The sequence below is a fragment of the Triticum aestivum genome, chromosome 1A (genome assembly GCF_018294505.1).
Source record: "Triticum aestivum cultivar Chinese Spring chromosome 1A, IWGSC CS RefSeq v2.1, whole genome shotgun sequence".
In the NCBI taxonomy this organism is placed as follows: domain Eukaryota; kingdom Viridiplantae; phylum Streptophyta; class Magnoliopsida; order Poales; family Poaceae; genus Triticum; species Triticum aestivum.
Window position 1 is genome coordinate 582,289,195 of NC_057794.1, and position 12,510 is coordinate 582,301,704.

The window sequence follows — 12,510 nt, forward strand, 5'->3', positions numbered from 1 at the left end:
TCACGAGAATTAGCCTCCACATCCACCATGCACACCCACCCTGGCTACTATGATACATGTTTCCCTAGTTCAACCTCATGCCAATGACAAAAGCCAAGCCACAGAACAACCAAGCCACGTCATAACCAACGCCGAGACCTCTACAACAAGACCAAAACCCAAGGCCAACCCAAACCAACGTACCGCCACCCATTTGCGCCAAGAGGAAGTCGGCAAGTGAACGGCAGGGCCCGAGCGGACCTAGGGAAGGTACCATCGTGAGAGCACCGAAGATGGCGTACATTGCGCCCAGGAGGCCCATGCCCAGAGTGGCAGCCGACTGACTCAAGCCACACCAACAAGACTCCTCAAGCAACAAGGCGGCGCCTTCAAGAAGGTAACGACGCCTTGACGCCACCACTGCCGTCCGGTCCGGAGGCCAAACCAAGACAAGGGTTTCCCCCAAGCTCGAGGAAGGGAGTCCGATCGGGTCCAACACAACGCCTCCAGGGAGGAAACGACGCCCGCGAGCGTCACCGTTGTGAGCCTCGTCTCGAAGCAGGGATTTCTCCCAACCCAGATCAGAGAACCCAACGCCCACCGAAGCCACAAGAGCAGACCAACCACCGCATCTGGAAGAGTCACATTTCGCATCACAGTAGCCTCCGCCACTAGTCCTACCAGATCCGGCCAAAGTCGCCGCTACCAGCACACCACCTCGAGCGATGCTGCTGTGCCGCCTCCCTCGATCTGTGGCACACCGCCACCATCACGGACTCGTGGATGCCAGCCGGAGCAGCCATGCCCCAGCCAGCCCGCCTTGGAAGCCGCCGCCGCCGCCAGATCTGGGTCGGTCGGACCACAGAAACGGGGCCATCCCGTAGCACCGACACCCACAGAGGCAATATGTAAAATAGAGCAAGCGGAGGATCAGATATAGAAAAGGCTAGACAGAACAACCAACAACAAAGCATATAGTATAAAGTTTTTTTATGGTAATACATGTCTCATTCATATTATAAAAATTAAAGTACAAGTTACGTAAGGACTGACATGACAAAACTGAAAAGATAGCAGAACATCTCTGAGCTTGACACCAACGTCCGTCACCTGCCTCCGGCACCACCACAGCAACCATCGAAGTAAAGAATGACGGATCACCTTCTCCCTCGAGCTCAACGCGACTCCATCGCTGATATGCAACTTTGCGAAAGAGGTTGGAGCAGACATGACTGTAAATAAATATAATAAGCACATGCATTTTAGCCCCGGACAAAAAAAGGACGCATACCCAACTCTCAAAACAAGCCATCAAACAAAAGCCCACCACGGGAGCTCTTCTCAGCATGAGACAAATACTGTACAAGCACGAATCTCAATGCATTAATTAAACGGCTATGCTTGAGACTAAATTAAATCTCAGCTAGCTGAATAATAGCAATCCCGATTTAAAAAATATTACAACCTCCGTCCCTAAATAGATGACATATAAATTCAATAAAAAATTCAATGCTTGCTTAGTTTGACGAAGTATATATACAAAAAATATTAAGATAAAAAGTATAATCAGTATCAATATATCAACCATTAGATTTATTTTCATAATCTATTTGTCCAATATTGTAGTTGTTGATATTTCCTTCTAGATATTTGGTCAAACTCAGAAAGAATTGACTTTCTGATTGGATTTATACGCCATGTATTTTGGGACAGAGGGAGTAAAAGTGTATATAATTTTTTTACTGATGTATATAGAAAATGTTCCTAATTATACAGAAAATGTGCAATGTATATGCAAACAAATTGACATAAAAGTGTTTAAAACAGTATTAATCATTTATTTAAAATATGTTAAACTTGTATATAAAAAAAATGTTTCGGATGCATATAAAAAATACAATGTGTACGCAAGAAAGTAAACATAAAAAATATATGTTTTAGAAGACGTTAATCATGTATTTTGAAAAAGTTAAATGTGTGTATAAACAATGTTCTTTATGTATACAGAGAATGTAGAATGTGTATGAAAAGGTTGACATCAAAAATATATGTCTGGAAAAAAAGGTAATGTATTGCAAAAAAAAAAAAATCGAATGTGTACACAAAAAATGTCCTTCGTGTATTAGTTAATAGTTTCAAAAACTAGCTAGACTCGGCCGTCCAGATACCCATATGCACGAGTAAACTTCCTTGTCTCGTTCCACTCGTCGCCTAGCACATCCCAGAGTATGCCGTCTCCGTTGTGCGTCCGCCGGCGTGCTCCATTTCAGCTCGTCCGTAGTAACGTGATTCCCACTCAGCTCAAATGGATCCACATTGAACGCTTCACCAGCCAAACCATTCGTCGTATATACTCCGGCGGTACAAGACGGTCATCAGTGCCTCACTCCACCCTGCTCCTGCCCGTGCCCATCGATGGCTCCGCCGTTCCCACCCCTCCTCCTCGCTCTCCTCGCGGCAGCGGCAGCGGCCGTCTCGCTCGCGACAGCGGCGGCGGTGTTCCCCGAGGAGGCGCTGCCGACCAGCTCGGGCTACCTCTCCGTCGACCCGTCCGCCAACGCCTCCCTCTTCTACGCCTTCTACGAGGCCAGCGCCCCGCTCGCCGCCACGCCGGCCGACACGCCGCTGCTCCTCTGGCTGCAGGGCGGGCCCGGCTGCTCGGGCCTCATCGGCGACCTCTTCGAGCTCGGCCCCTACCTCGCCAACGCGCCCGACGGCAGCTCGCTCACCCGCAACCCCTTCGCCTGGAACCGCCGCTTCGGGCTGCTCTTCCTCGACAGCCCGCTCGGCACCGGCTTCAGCGCCGCGCCCTCGCCCGCCCTCATCCCCAGGGACCAGCCCGCCGTCGCCGTCCACATCCTCGCCGCGCTCCAGTCGTTTTTCGACGCCAACACGCCCGCGTTCCGCAAGCGGCCCTTCTTCCTCTCGGGCGAGAGCTACGCCGGCAAGTACGTCCCGGCCGCCGGGGCGCACATATTCGCCGCCAACCCGACGCTGCCGGCGTGGCGGAGGATCAACCTCCGCGGCGTGGCCATCGGGAACGGGCTCACGCACCCGGTCGCGCAGGTGGCCACGCACGCCGACTCGGCCTACTTCATGGGCCTCGTCAACGCGCGGCAGCGGCGGGAGATGGAGGCGATGCAGGCGGAGGCGGTGGCGCTCACGGAGGCCGCGCGGTGGCGGGAGGCGGGTGACGCGCGGGCCCGCGTGCTCGACCGGCTGCAGAACGTCACGGGCCTCGCCACGCTCTACGACTTCGCCAAGCAGCGGCCGTACGCGTCGGCTGGCGTCGAGAAGTTCCTCAACAGGGCGGAGGTCAAGGCAGCGCTGGGCGCGCTCCCGGACGTGACGTGGGAGGGGTGCAGCGACGCGGTGGGGGAGGCGATGCAGGATGACGTGATGAAGAGCGTGCTGCCGGAGGTGGAGGCGCTTCTCCGGCAGACGCGCGTGCTGCTGTACCAGGGCATCCGCGACCTCCGGGACGGCGTCGTGTCGCAGGAGGCGTGGATCAAGGAGCTGCGCTGGGGCGGCCTGCGCGCGTTCCAGGACGCCGAGCGCGCCGTGTGGCGGACCGGCGAAGGGGAGGAGCAGGAGCTCGCCGGGTACGTGCAGCGGTCGGGGGCGCTGACGCAGGTGGTGGTGTACGGCGCCGGGCACCTCGTGCCAGTGGACAACGGGCGCGCGGCGCAGGAGATGATTGAGGGATGGGTCACGCAGACGGGTGTCTTCGGAAGCGGCATGAGGTAGCGCGACATGTTGCCGGCCGAGGGCTTGATGGAGGTGGTCTTTTGCCGTGACGGAAACTGTTAGTAGTACTGATTTTTATTCAGTATAAAAATGGTTACATCTAGGTGTTACCCTTCTCTCGCTCCCTTTGACACCCTCCATGCAGCACGGACATCAGAGCATCTCCAACAGCCACGGTAAAAAGCGCGCGTGGTAAACCGAGTCTTTTGGGTGCGGGACGTTTCGGCGCGCTCCAGCGGTAGCGGGAAAATCGCTCGCGCGGGAACGGTTTGCGCGCGTGGGGGAAAAGGCGGCAGGTCGCGCGTTTTTTTTTGCCGCACCGCTTCCGGCGCGCCTATAAAATGCGGCGCGCGCCACACGCATATTGCACACGGTTCTCTTCCTCTTCCGTTGCCACACGCCCCTCCACCGCTTCCTCGGTTGCTTCCGCTGCCACCCGCGCCACCGCTCCAGCGCCCCGCCACCATGCCGCCGCGCCGCCGAGGAGTGTCGGGCTACCGCGGCGTTCGCCAGCGCCCCAACGGTGGGTTCTACTCGGAGATACGATCCGGCCAACTCCGGCTCGGCCTCGGCACCTTCGAGGCGGCGCACGAGGCCGCCCGCGTGTACGACACGACGGCGTGGCGCCTAGGCAGGCCGCGCCAGCAGATGAACTTTCACGATGTCCACACGCTGCAGCAGGCGCTGGACGTCGCCCCGCCGCCTCGTCTTCGCACGGCACAAGACCGTGCGGAGCACGCTGAGTGGCAGAACCGCCTCCTCGTCGCCCATGAGGACGAGCGTTCTCCTCGTCGCCCATGAGGACGAGCGGGTCATGGCGGAGTGGCGCCAACAACACCCGGAGGACGTATCCTACGAGCAAGCCTACTGGGCAAGGCGCCGCAAGGAGGAGACGCAAAGGCGCCGCGCTGAGCGGTTGGACAGGCGTCGGCGGAAGGCCCTGGCACTATCCCAGTGCGATGTAGTTGAGAATGGTGGTGAGACGATCTTTACATCTGATGATGATCGTTGGGAAGACATGTGGCTCGATACCTTGGATCAGACCAGCGAGGATGGCGACGATGACGATGACGATGACGACTGGGAGTAGGCTGTAGCTGCACAAGTAGTTTTTATCTATGTCCTTGCATTATTTAAATAATTTTTATCTATCTATGCTATGGAACTATGTAAAATATCTATGTATCGTTTTTTCTATTTATGAATTTTATTTAAAAAATGTACGCATTGTTTAGCGCGCGCTGCATTTTAGTGCGGCCGCTGGAGCTACGCGCGCGCGTTTAATTTTGACGCGTCTGCTGGAGCCACCGCTGCCGGCCGCGCCAAACCAGGCGAACGGCGCGCGACGCGTTGCGCGGCTGTTGGAGATGCTCTCAGAAGGACCGTGTTAAACCAATCCATCGCAAGGGCTCACACAAATTATGAGTAAGTCAAACGAATTATTGTAAGGAACGTCATGACAGCATAACAACCATTAGAAGAAGAGGATATAAGCGGAAAGCATGAGGCAGATTGAACGCGCAAGAACTATTTTGGAAGTGCTGTACATAAAAAATTGCATATCTTACAAACTTTTTTTTGAGAGATTCGAGCGCAGGTCTGATCTTACTGTTAGTGCGTTTCTTTTTAACCCGGGTTAGTAACTAAGTATCTGACTGGATCACTGAAAGTTGTTAATTTCGTTTTGCGCCCAGAATCTTTGTGTGACAGCTGCGTACCGACCAGTTAGGGAGCTCCTGAAGAAAGAAACGATGAAAGAGATTGTAAAGGTTACTTATCATACTACAGTATTTGAGATTACCATGGTTTTAATTATTATGAGGTGTTTGGCTATCACTAAAAACTATGGTTTTAATACTTCAGTATTTGCGAAACCATGGTATTTTCTCTGTTTTTAAAAAAGAACCATGGACCTCTTTTTAAAAAACTGAGCTGGCGAAAGAAACGCCTCGTCGTCATCTTCCGCCTTGCTCCAAGCCGTTGTCACCTCCTCCTTCATCCTCATGTTGCTTCTGCTTGACGACCTTGTTCTGTTGAATCTCGTCCGTGAACTCCTTCGCTCAACCTTTGCCTCTGATGTGCTGTCATGGTGAACTGTCCGATAGCTGATCGCCAGTATGTCATGCACCTCTTCATGCCGGCATTGATCCCTGCCTCCCGTTGTTTCCCCCTCCAGCCCCGTTACACTAGCCGTGCGGAACGGAGCGAGCAAGTCCTATTGGACTGCTGGTGGAGTTTGCTACCCAGGCATGCGGCTGCAAAGCTGAGCTGCTTTTTTTTTCCAACCGGGCTCACACCCCTTTCCATTAATTTTGCAATCAACGGAAATACATCAGCCTTTGTCAATCATGTTCACAAGATAAGCACCGAGCTAGCTAACGAAAACTACCCAGCAAAAGGAGACTGAAAGGGGCACGAGCGAGTTGGCGCATCGACAGGAAACCCACTGCATGACAGCCCTAGAACGGACTATCTGTTGTGGGGCGAAAACCTGACGACACTTCAACCACTACTCGGACCAAAAGCACCTGTCTAGACCATAGGACTCTAGAGAGGATGAATCAGTATCATCAAAAGAACAACTCCAGCGGGCATCAGACCCCAGTGGATATAGGCCAATCTAAAGATAACAGGATTAAGACAGCTCCCCAATCTGAATACCATCCCCACCTCCCAAGAGCAGCCTGCCGCGAGCATATGATCTGTCCGCCAGGGCAGCCGCCACATTAGCCAGCCTCTTCACCCCCACTTGGAATCTCGTCTGGTCTTCCTCCTTAAGCAGCCCTGCCCAGTATAACATAAAAGAACAGGCAATGAAGATAGCCTCCAAAGGAGTACGAGCATTATACTTGTCAAAAGTAGTTTTGCTGCGGAGGCACCAAATCGCCCAACACACGGCTGCAATAATCATCATATAAAATTTCTTCCCCCTTGAGAAAAACTTATACAGCCAAGCAAAGCACTGCCAAATAGACCTGGGGGCACAAGAGACCCCCGCAGTCAGCCCCAGCACGCCCCAGACCGTACGGGCGAGTGAACAAGTGAAGAATAGATGATTAGAAGTTTCCACCTCCGTGCAAAACGAGCACATAGGATTTCCCGGCCAATTCCTATGTCGCATGTTATCGCGTGTAAGCACAACATTTTGGAATAGCTGCCACAGGAAAAAATTTATTTTCAAGGGAATTGCAGCTTTCCACACCTTTTTATAGTTAGGTCCAGATAAGTTTCTCTCCAGCCACTCATATACAAATTTAGTGGTGAATTTCCCCCCACTATTCAAGGACCAGGAGACAATATCAGAATTCTCATTCAAAGACTTTTTTTTAGCCTCGCACACCACCCAGTCCCATTGCTCCTCCAATGCACCAAACAACCTGCGTCTAAAAACTAGATCGTAGTTGTTGGCTACAAAAGAAGTAATGGTGCAATCTTGATTTTGACAAATGTCATATAAGACAGGGAAACACTCTCGTAATGGGCAGTTATCTATCCATGGGTCGTGCCAAACCCTAGCCAAATCTCCTTTGTTAATGATGATTTTCCTCCCAGCCATATAAGTATCTTTGACCTTCATAATGGATTTCCAGGAAGGGGAATCAGAAAAGCGGCTACGGATATTCGCAACGGTTTTGTTCCTGAAATATTTCGCTCGGATAATGCGTTGCCATAGCCCATCGCAAGTTTCCAACTTCCACCACCATTTCACAAGGAGGCTAATGTTCTGCTTGTGGAGATCTTTTATTCCCAAGCCACCAATTCTCTTTGATCGGCAGATCCTATCCCATCTAACCATGTGATAAGCACGCTTCTTATTCTTCCTCCTCCAAAAGAAGCGTCTGCGATGCTTATTAATTTTTTCAATGAAGGTTTTGTTAAAGAGAAACATGGACATCGGGTACGAAGGAATACCATCCAAGCTAGAATCTAGCAAAGTGAGTCTAGCACCCGAGGAGGCTGCGTATGCCACCCATGCATCCAGTTTTTTGACCATTTTAGCATCCAAGAAATCTAGTTCGATGTTCTTAAGAGTGGAATAGGTTACTGGCACTCCCAAGTACCTCATGGGTAAGGTGCCCACATGGCAACCAAATATCTCTGCATAAATCCTGTCAGTTTCGTTATCCCCTCCCACCACAAACACTTCACTCTTATCATAATTGATTTTCAAACCAGACATGAGCTCAAAGAGATAAAGCAACAATTTAGCATTAGCAGCCCTGTCCGTGCCATGTTCAAAGCACAGGACGGTGTCATCAGCATATTGGAGGATGCCCACCCCTCCCTCGATTAGGTCCGAGGCCAATCCTTTGATAAGACAGTTTTTTTGGGCAGCAATAACCATTTTGGTTAAACATTCTGCTGCAAGGTTGAATAAAAATGGAGAGCGAGGGTCACCTTGCCGCACCCCTTTAGCACTCTGGATATAAGGCCCAGTCTCATCATTGATTTTAACACTCATCGTGCCATTCCTAAGGATTTGCGACACCCACCCACACAATTTTGAATTGAACCCACGTTTAGCATGACAATCTAGTAAGAAGTCTCAATTCACTTTGTCGTAGGCTTTTTCAAAGTCGATCTTAAAGATCACACCCACCTCCTTTTTTATATGAGTATAGTGCAACACCTCATGTAAGGATAATATACCATCCACTATATGTCGTCCTTTAATAAAAGCATTCTGCTGAATGCTGAAAAGCTTGTTAGCAAATTTCGCGGCCCTGAGATCCATGACTTTCGTGATCAATTTATATGGGCACCGTAGCAAACAAATAGGCCTATACTGCTGGATTTTTCTTGCATCAACTGTTTTAGGCAACAGTGTAATAATCCCGTAGTTTAGTCGTTGAACATCTAATTTTCCCTCATAGAACCACTCAAAAAGGTTGAACAGTTCTGTTTTCACAACCTCCCAGCAATGCTGGTAAAATTCCACCGGTATATTATCCGGTCCCGGGGCTCGATTTGGTTTTATCGCAAACAGTGCTTCTTTAACCTCCTCAAGTGAAAAGGGACGAGTCAGGTACTCATTATCCTCGGGCATGATATTTTCATCCCGAGACCAAAGCGAGGCATCGATCTTACAAGTATTCCCAGGGGCCGGACCAAATAAGTCTCTGTAATACGCCGTAGCATGAGATAACAAATTCTTGGTCCCCTCAACGATAACTGGGCCACACTCCAGTGAGATCATAGTGTGCTTTCTACATCGCCCATTAGCCACTTTATGAAAAAAATCTGTATTATTATCCCCCTTCAGGAGCCATATCCCATTAGAAACTTGGTGCCAATGGGTCTCTTCTTCAATGTACATGGTATTAAGCTCAGCTAGGATGTTCAATTTTCTCGTATACGCCTCCCCACAGAGATCATATTCCTCCTCCAGCTTTTCTAGCTCTTGTAATTCAAGTCTAATAAGATCTTTTCTGATCTTGTTATGACCAAATATATTAGATCCCCAACCCTTGAAGAACTTCTTAATTCTCTTCAACTTGATATTAAGAATATCGATGGGATCACTAGTATAGACAGGCTGGGACCAGATTTCTGTCACCAGAGGAAGAAAGTCTGGGTTATTTAGCCATGCATTATCGAACTTAAAGCATCTACTCCCAGGGGCTCTAGATGAAGCCACACCCCCCTCTAACAGCAAAGGGTTATGATCAGAAATTTCCTTGACCAACTTACGAACAGAGACACGGGGATAAAGGTCCTCCCAGTCTGACGACATTAAGACCCTATCCAATTTCTCTAAGGTAGGGTTCTCTTGTTTATTTGACCAAGTATAGCAGCCGCCTGACATATCAATTTCTCTTAGCCCCAGCAGGTGTATAACCGAATTAAACACATCAGAGAAATGAGACAGGGGGTTTTCTTGTTTTTTTCCCCACTATGACGAAGAATATTAAAATCTCCCCCCACTATATAGGGGATAACAGTTTTATGACACATAGACGACATTTCTGCAATGAATTCAGGTTTGTTTTCATCCCGTGCAGCCCCATACACCACCAGCAAGGCCCACTTATAGTTCTTACTCTTATCGAGGAGGTCAATTTGCAGAATAAATTTCCCATGCTTCACCTCTAGGATATCAAATTTATTTCTATTAATGCCACAAAGGATGCCTCCAGATTTCCCCCTAGAAGGATTCCACTCCCAATAAAACTTCTGAAGTGGATCCAATTTTCTAAAAAAGGAAGGAGTATAGTTACTTTTCATAGTTTCTTGCAACCCAAGGAAATCCACCTCATGAGCATGTATCATATCAGTGAGGCAGGTAGACATGCCCTTCTTACCTGCCCCCCTACAATTCCAAAAGATTCTGATCATTTGTATCGATCAGGTTTATCTCTCACCCTGGTAGGTCTGCCGGGATTCATAGCAGCCATACCCTCTCCCTCTTTTTTTGACTTCTAGTCATGGGTATAACAGGGTCTCTATGGGGTGAGACGACCACTGTTTGCTTTCTCTGATACTTCCTCTTTTTTTTCTTTAGATTGGACAAGAATAAAATTCTCCTCCTCGTCTCTGTCTGATTCCCCCCAAGTTAAGGACAAGGGGACACTATTTCCCAGCCCATCATTAATAACTATATTAGGAGAGGCTCGTTCATTTTTCTTATCAAGAAGTAAATTCCTAGATATCTCTAGTTCACGGATAATATTAACAGTGTCAAAGTTATCATCAGGAATTTGCACTCCCATGAGGGATGCACGCACAACAATCTCAGCATCAGACAAGATAGAAAACTGGTTTTTAGTGTTGAGCATGTTTTTACCTTCAAAGTCCTGCTTCTTCATTCTGTTAGCAGCTCTATCCTCCACTTTTTCCAGCTTCTCGAGTTGTCTGCGTGAAGTTAGGTCTTCAGGCATCCCCACCTCACGCATGGGAGACCCCGATGGTGACTCTACAGTGTAAGCACTATAATTTTCCCCTCCCTCAGTTGAGCCTTCTTCAAGGGGAACAATATGAGGCAGTGAGGGCCAGATTACATAATTTGACAGAGGAGGAAACACAGCCTCATGAGAGTTATCATAATGTTGCAGAAACAGAGGGGAAGGGAGGATAGGGGTCTGGATGATTTCCCAAGCACCTTTTTTAGGAGATATACCCCCATCCTCATAGCCCATCTCCTCCTCAATGTTTTCCTGTGACATGTTCTCAATAGGAGAATCATAGCAAGATGTTTTTTCCTTGTCATGCTCCCTGGCCATGGACTCAATGAGTAGCTCAGTATGATTCCCCTCATCACTCTCCTCCTCCTCTTCATTTTCAGTAACTACCGTCAGTCTCTGTGAAGTTTTGTCATAGCTCTGTGACGAATGATTTCCCACCATCGATGCATCAGTTTCCCCCTGCTCCGCAGAGGAAGCAGGGTATGAGTCCACCCTAGCTTTTTTAGGGAAAGAAGGGGATGCACTGCTATCAACAGCAATGGAGGATTGTTCTTTATCCCCTCCAACAGATACCACTTTCTCAACTTCGTAGAAAAAATCATAGAACTGTTCTCCTAACATACCTTCAGCAGAGGGGGGAATTTTTTTAACCTCTCGGCACCCCAACAATATCCTGGCATACTCAGGCTTATGTAAAGTTGCCTCATCGACTTCCAGAGTTATATCAACCAGCCCCCCAGCATATGCAGCATGCTCAGAGCATCTTTTTTCCAATGGGATATTTCTCACATAAACCCAAGCTTTTTCCATAGATCCTTTAGCCCCCACAGATGCAGACCAAGGGGTAATACAAACAATGACAGAGCCATCTTTCAGAGGAAGGCGTTTGCCATAGCAACATGCTCTTTCCACCTCACTGGCATTAGGAAACCGCATGACAAATTGAGCAGGACTGATGGAACGAGCAGTACACCGCCATTTTTTCTTGCTAGGTTTGCGTGCAAAGATGCAGTTAAATTCATGTTCGATCTCCTTCACAGTAGCCACCCCCTCTATGACAGTAATAACTACATTGTTCGTTTTTTCAGAGCTTTGCTTGGATGCCCACATATCGGGAATATAGAAAAAACCCTGGCCAGGAGATTGAAACCCACACAGTAAAGGAACACACTCCCATGGTCTCAAGGTTTGACAAAGTTGAGCCATATGACCAAGCTTGCCACATTTTTCACAGCGAATAGTAGGGCAACGAGGAGCAAAATGACCTGGATAGTTGCAGTTGAGGCAGCGTTCCTTAGATCCCTTGGAGATCGGAGTCGTGGTTGGAGTAGCAGCAGGGGGGCGCAGCCTTGGTTCCCCCTCCCATCGCCCGCGCCGCAGCCTCCCACTTGTCGCCAGCTCCTCCTCCAGCGGATCCAGCCCCTCCTTCAGCGGATCTCGAGCTCTCCGGTGCGGCCGTCGATGGATCTGGCCGCTGCCACACCATATGACGCGTCTGGTTGGACGGAGGTGGTTTGCGTCCACCCCCGAACCCGCCGCGGCCAGCGAAGTCGTGTCGGCCTCCGAATCTCCCCCCACCATGGTCTCCCGTCGTCATGGGCTGATCGCCGCGGGTCTTCGAACCCCCCGCAATCTGAGCAAAGGAGCGGTCGTCGCCACGGACCTTGCCGCGCCACCAACCGAAGGAATCGCCCGACGGTGGTGGAGGAGGGGAGGAAACCCTAGATCTCTCCCATAGGTGCCCGAAGAGATGGGCGAGATGTGAATCTGACCTGATGGAAGTGGTGGTAGGTGGGGGATCAGGTGCGATCCCCTCCCCCCGGTGGCCGCTAAATACCCCCACTCCATTGCTGCAGCTGGGACCCTCATGGCGGCGAGACGG

The 12,510-nt window shown here is 49.9% G+C and overlaps 1 protein-coding gene across 1 annotated transcript; it reads left to right on the plus strand.

Annotated features, from left to right (window-relative positions):
• The first annotated feature begins 2,269 nt into the window (after window positions 1–2,269).
• On the plus strand, window positions 2,270–3,818 carry LOC123182613 (serine carboxypeptidase-like 50). Its single transcript, XM_044595249.1, has one exon. It carries the CDS (start codon window positions 2,395–2,397, stop codon window positions 3,724–3,726), a length of 1,332 nt encoding a protein of 443 aa, XP_044451184.1. The 5' UTR covers window positions 2,270–2,394; the 3' UTR covers window positions 3,727–3,818.
• Window positions 3,819–12,510: the final 8,692 nt, after the last annotated feature.

What these genes read in the sequence shown, in the direction of transcription:
- LOC123182613 (XM_044595249.1), top strand. Translation starts at nt 2,395, where the DNA reads ATGGCTCCGCCGTTCCCACCCCTCCTCCTCGCTCTCCTCGCGGCAGCG.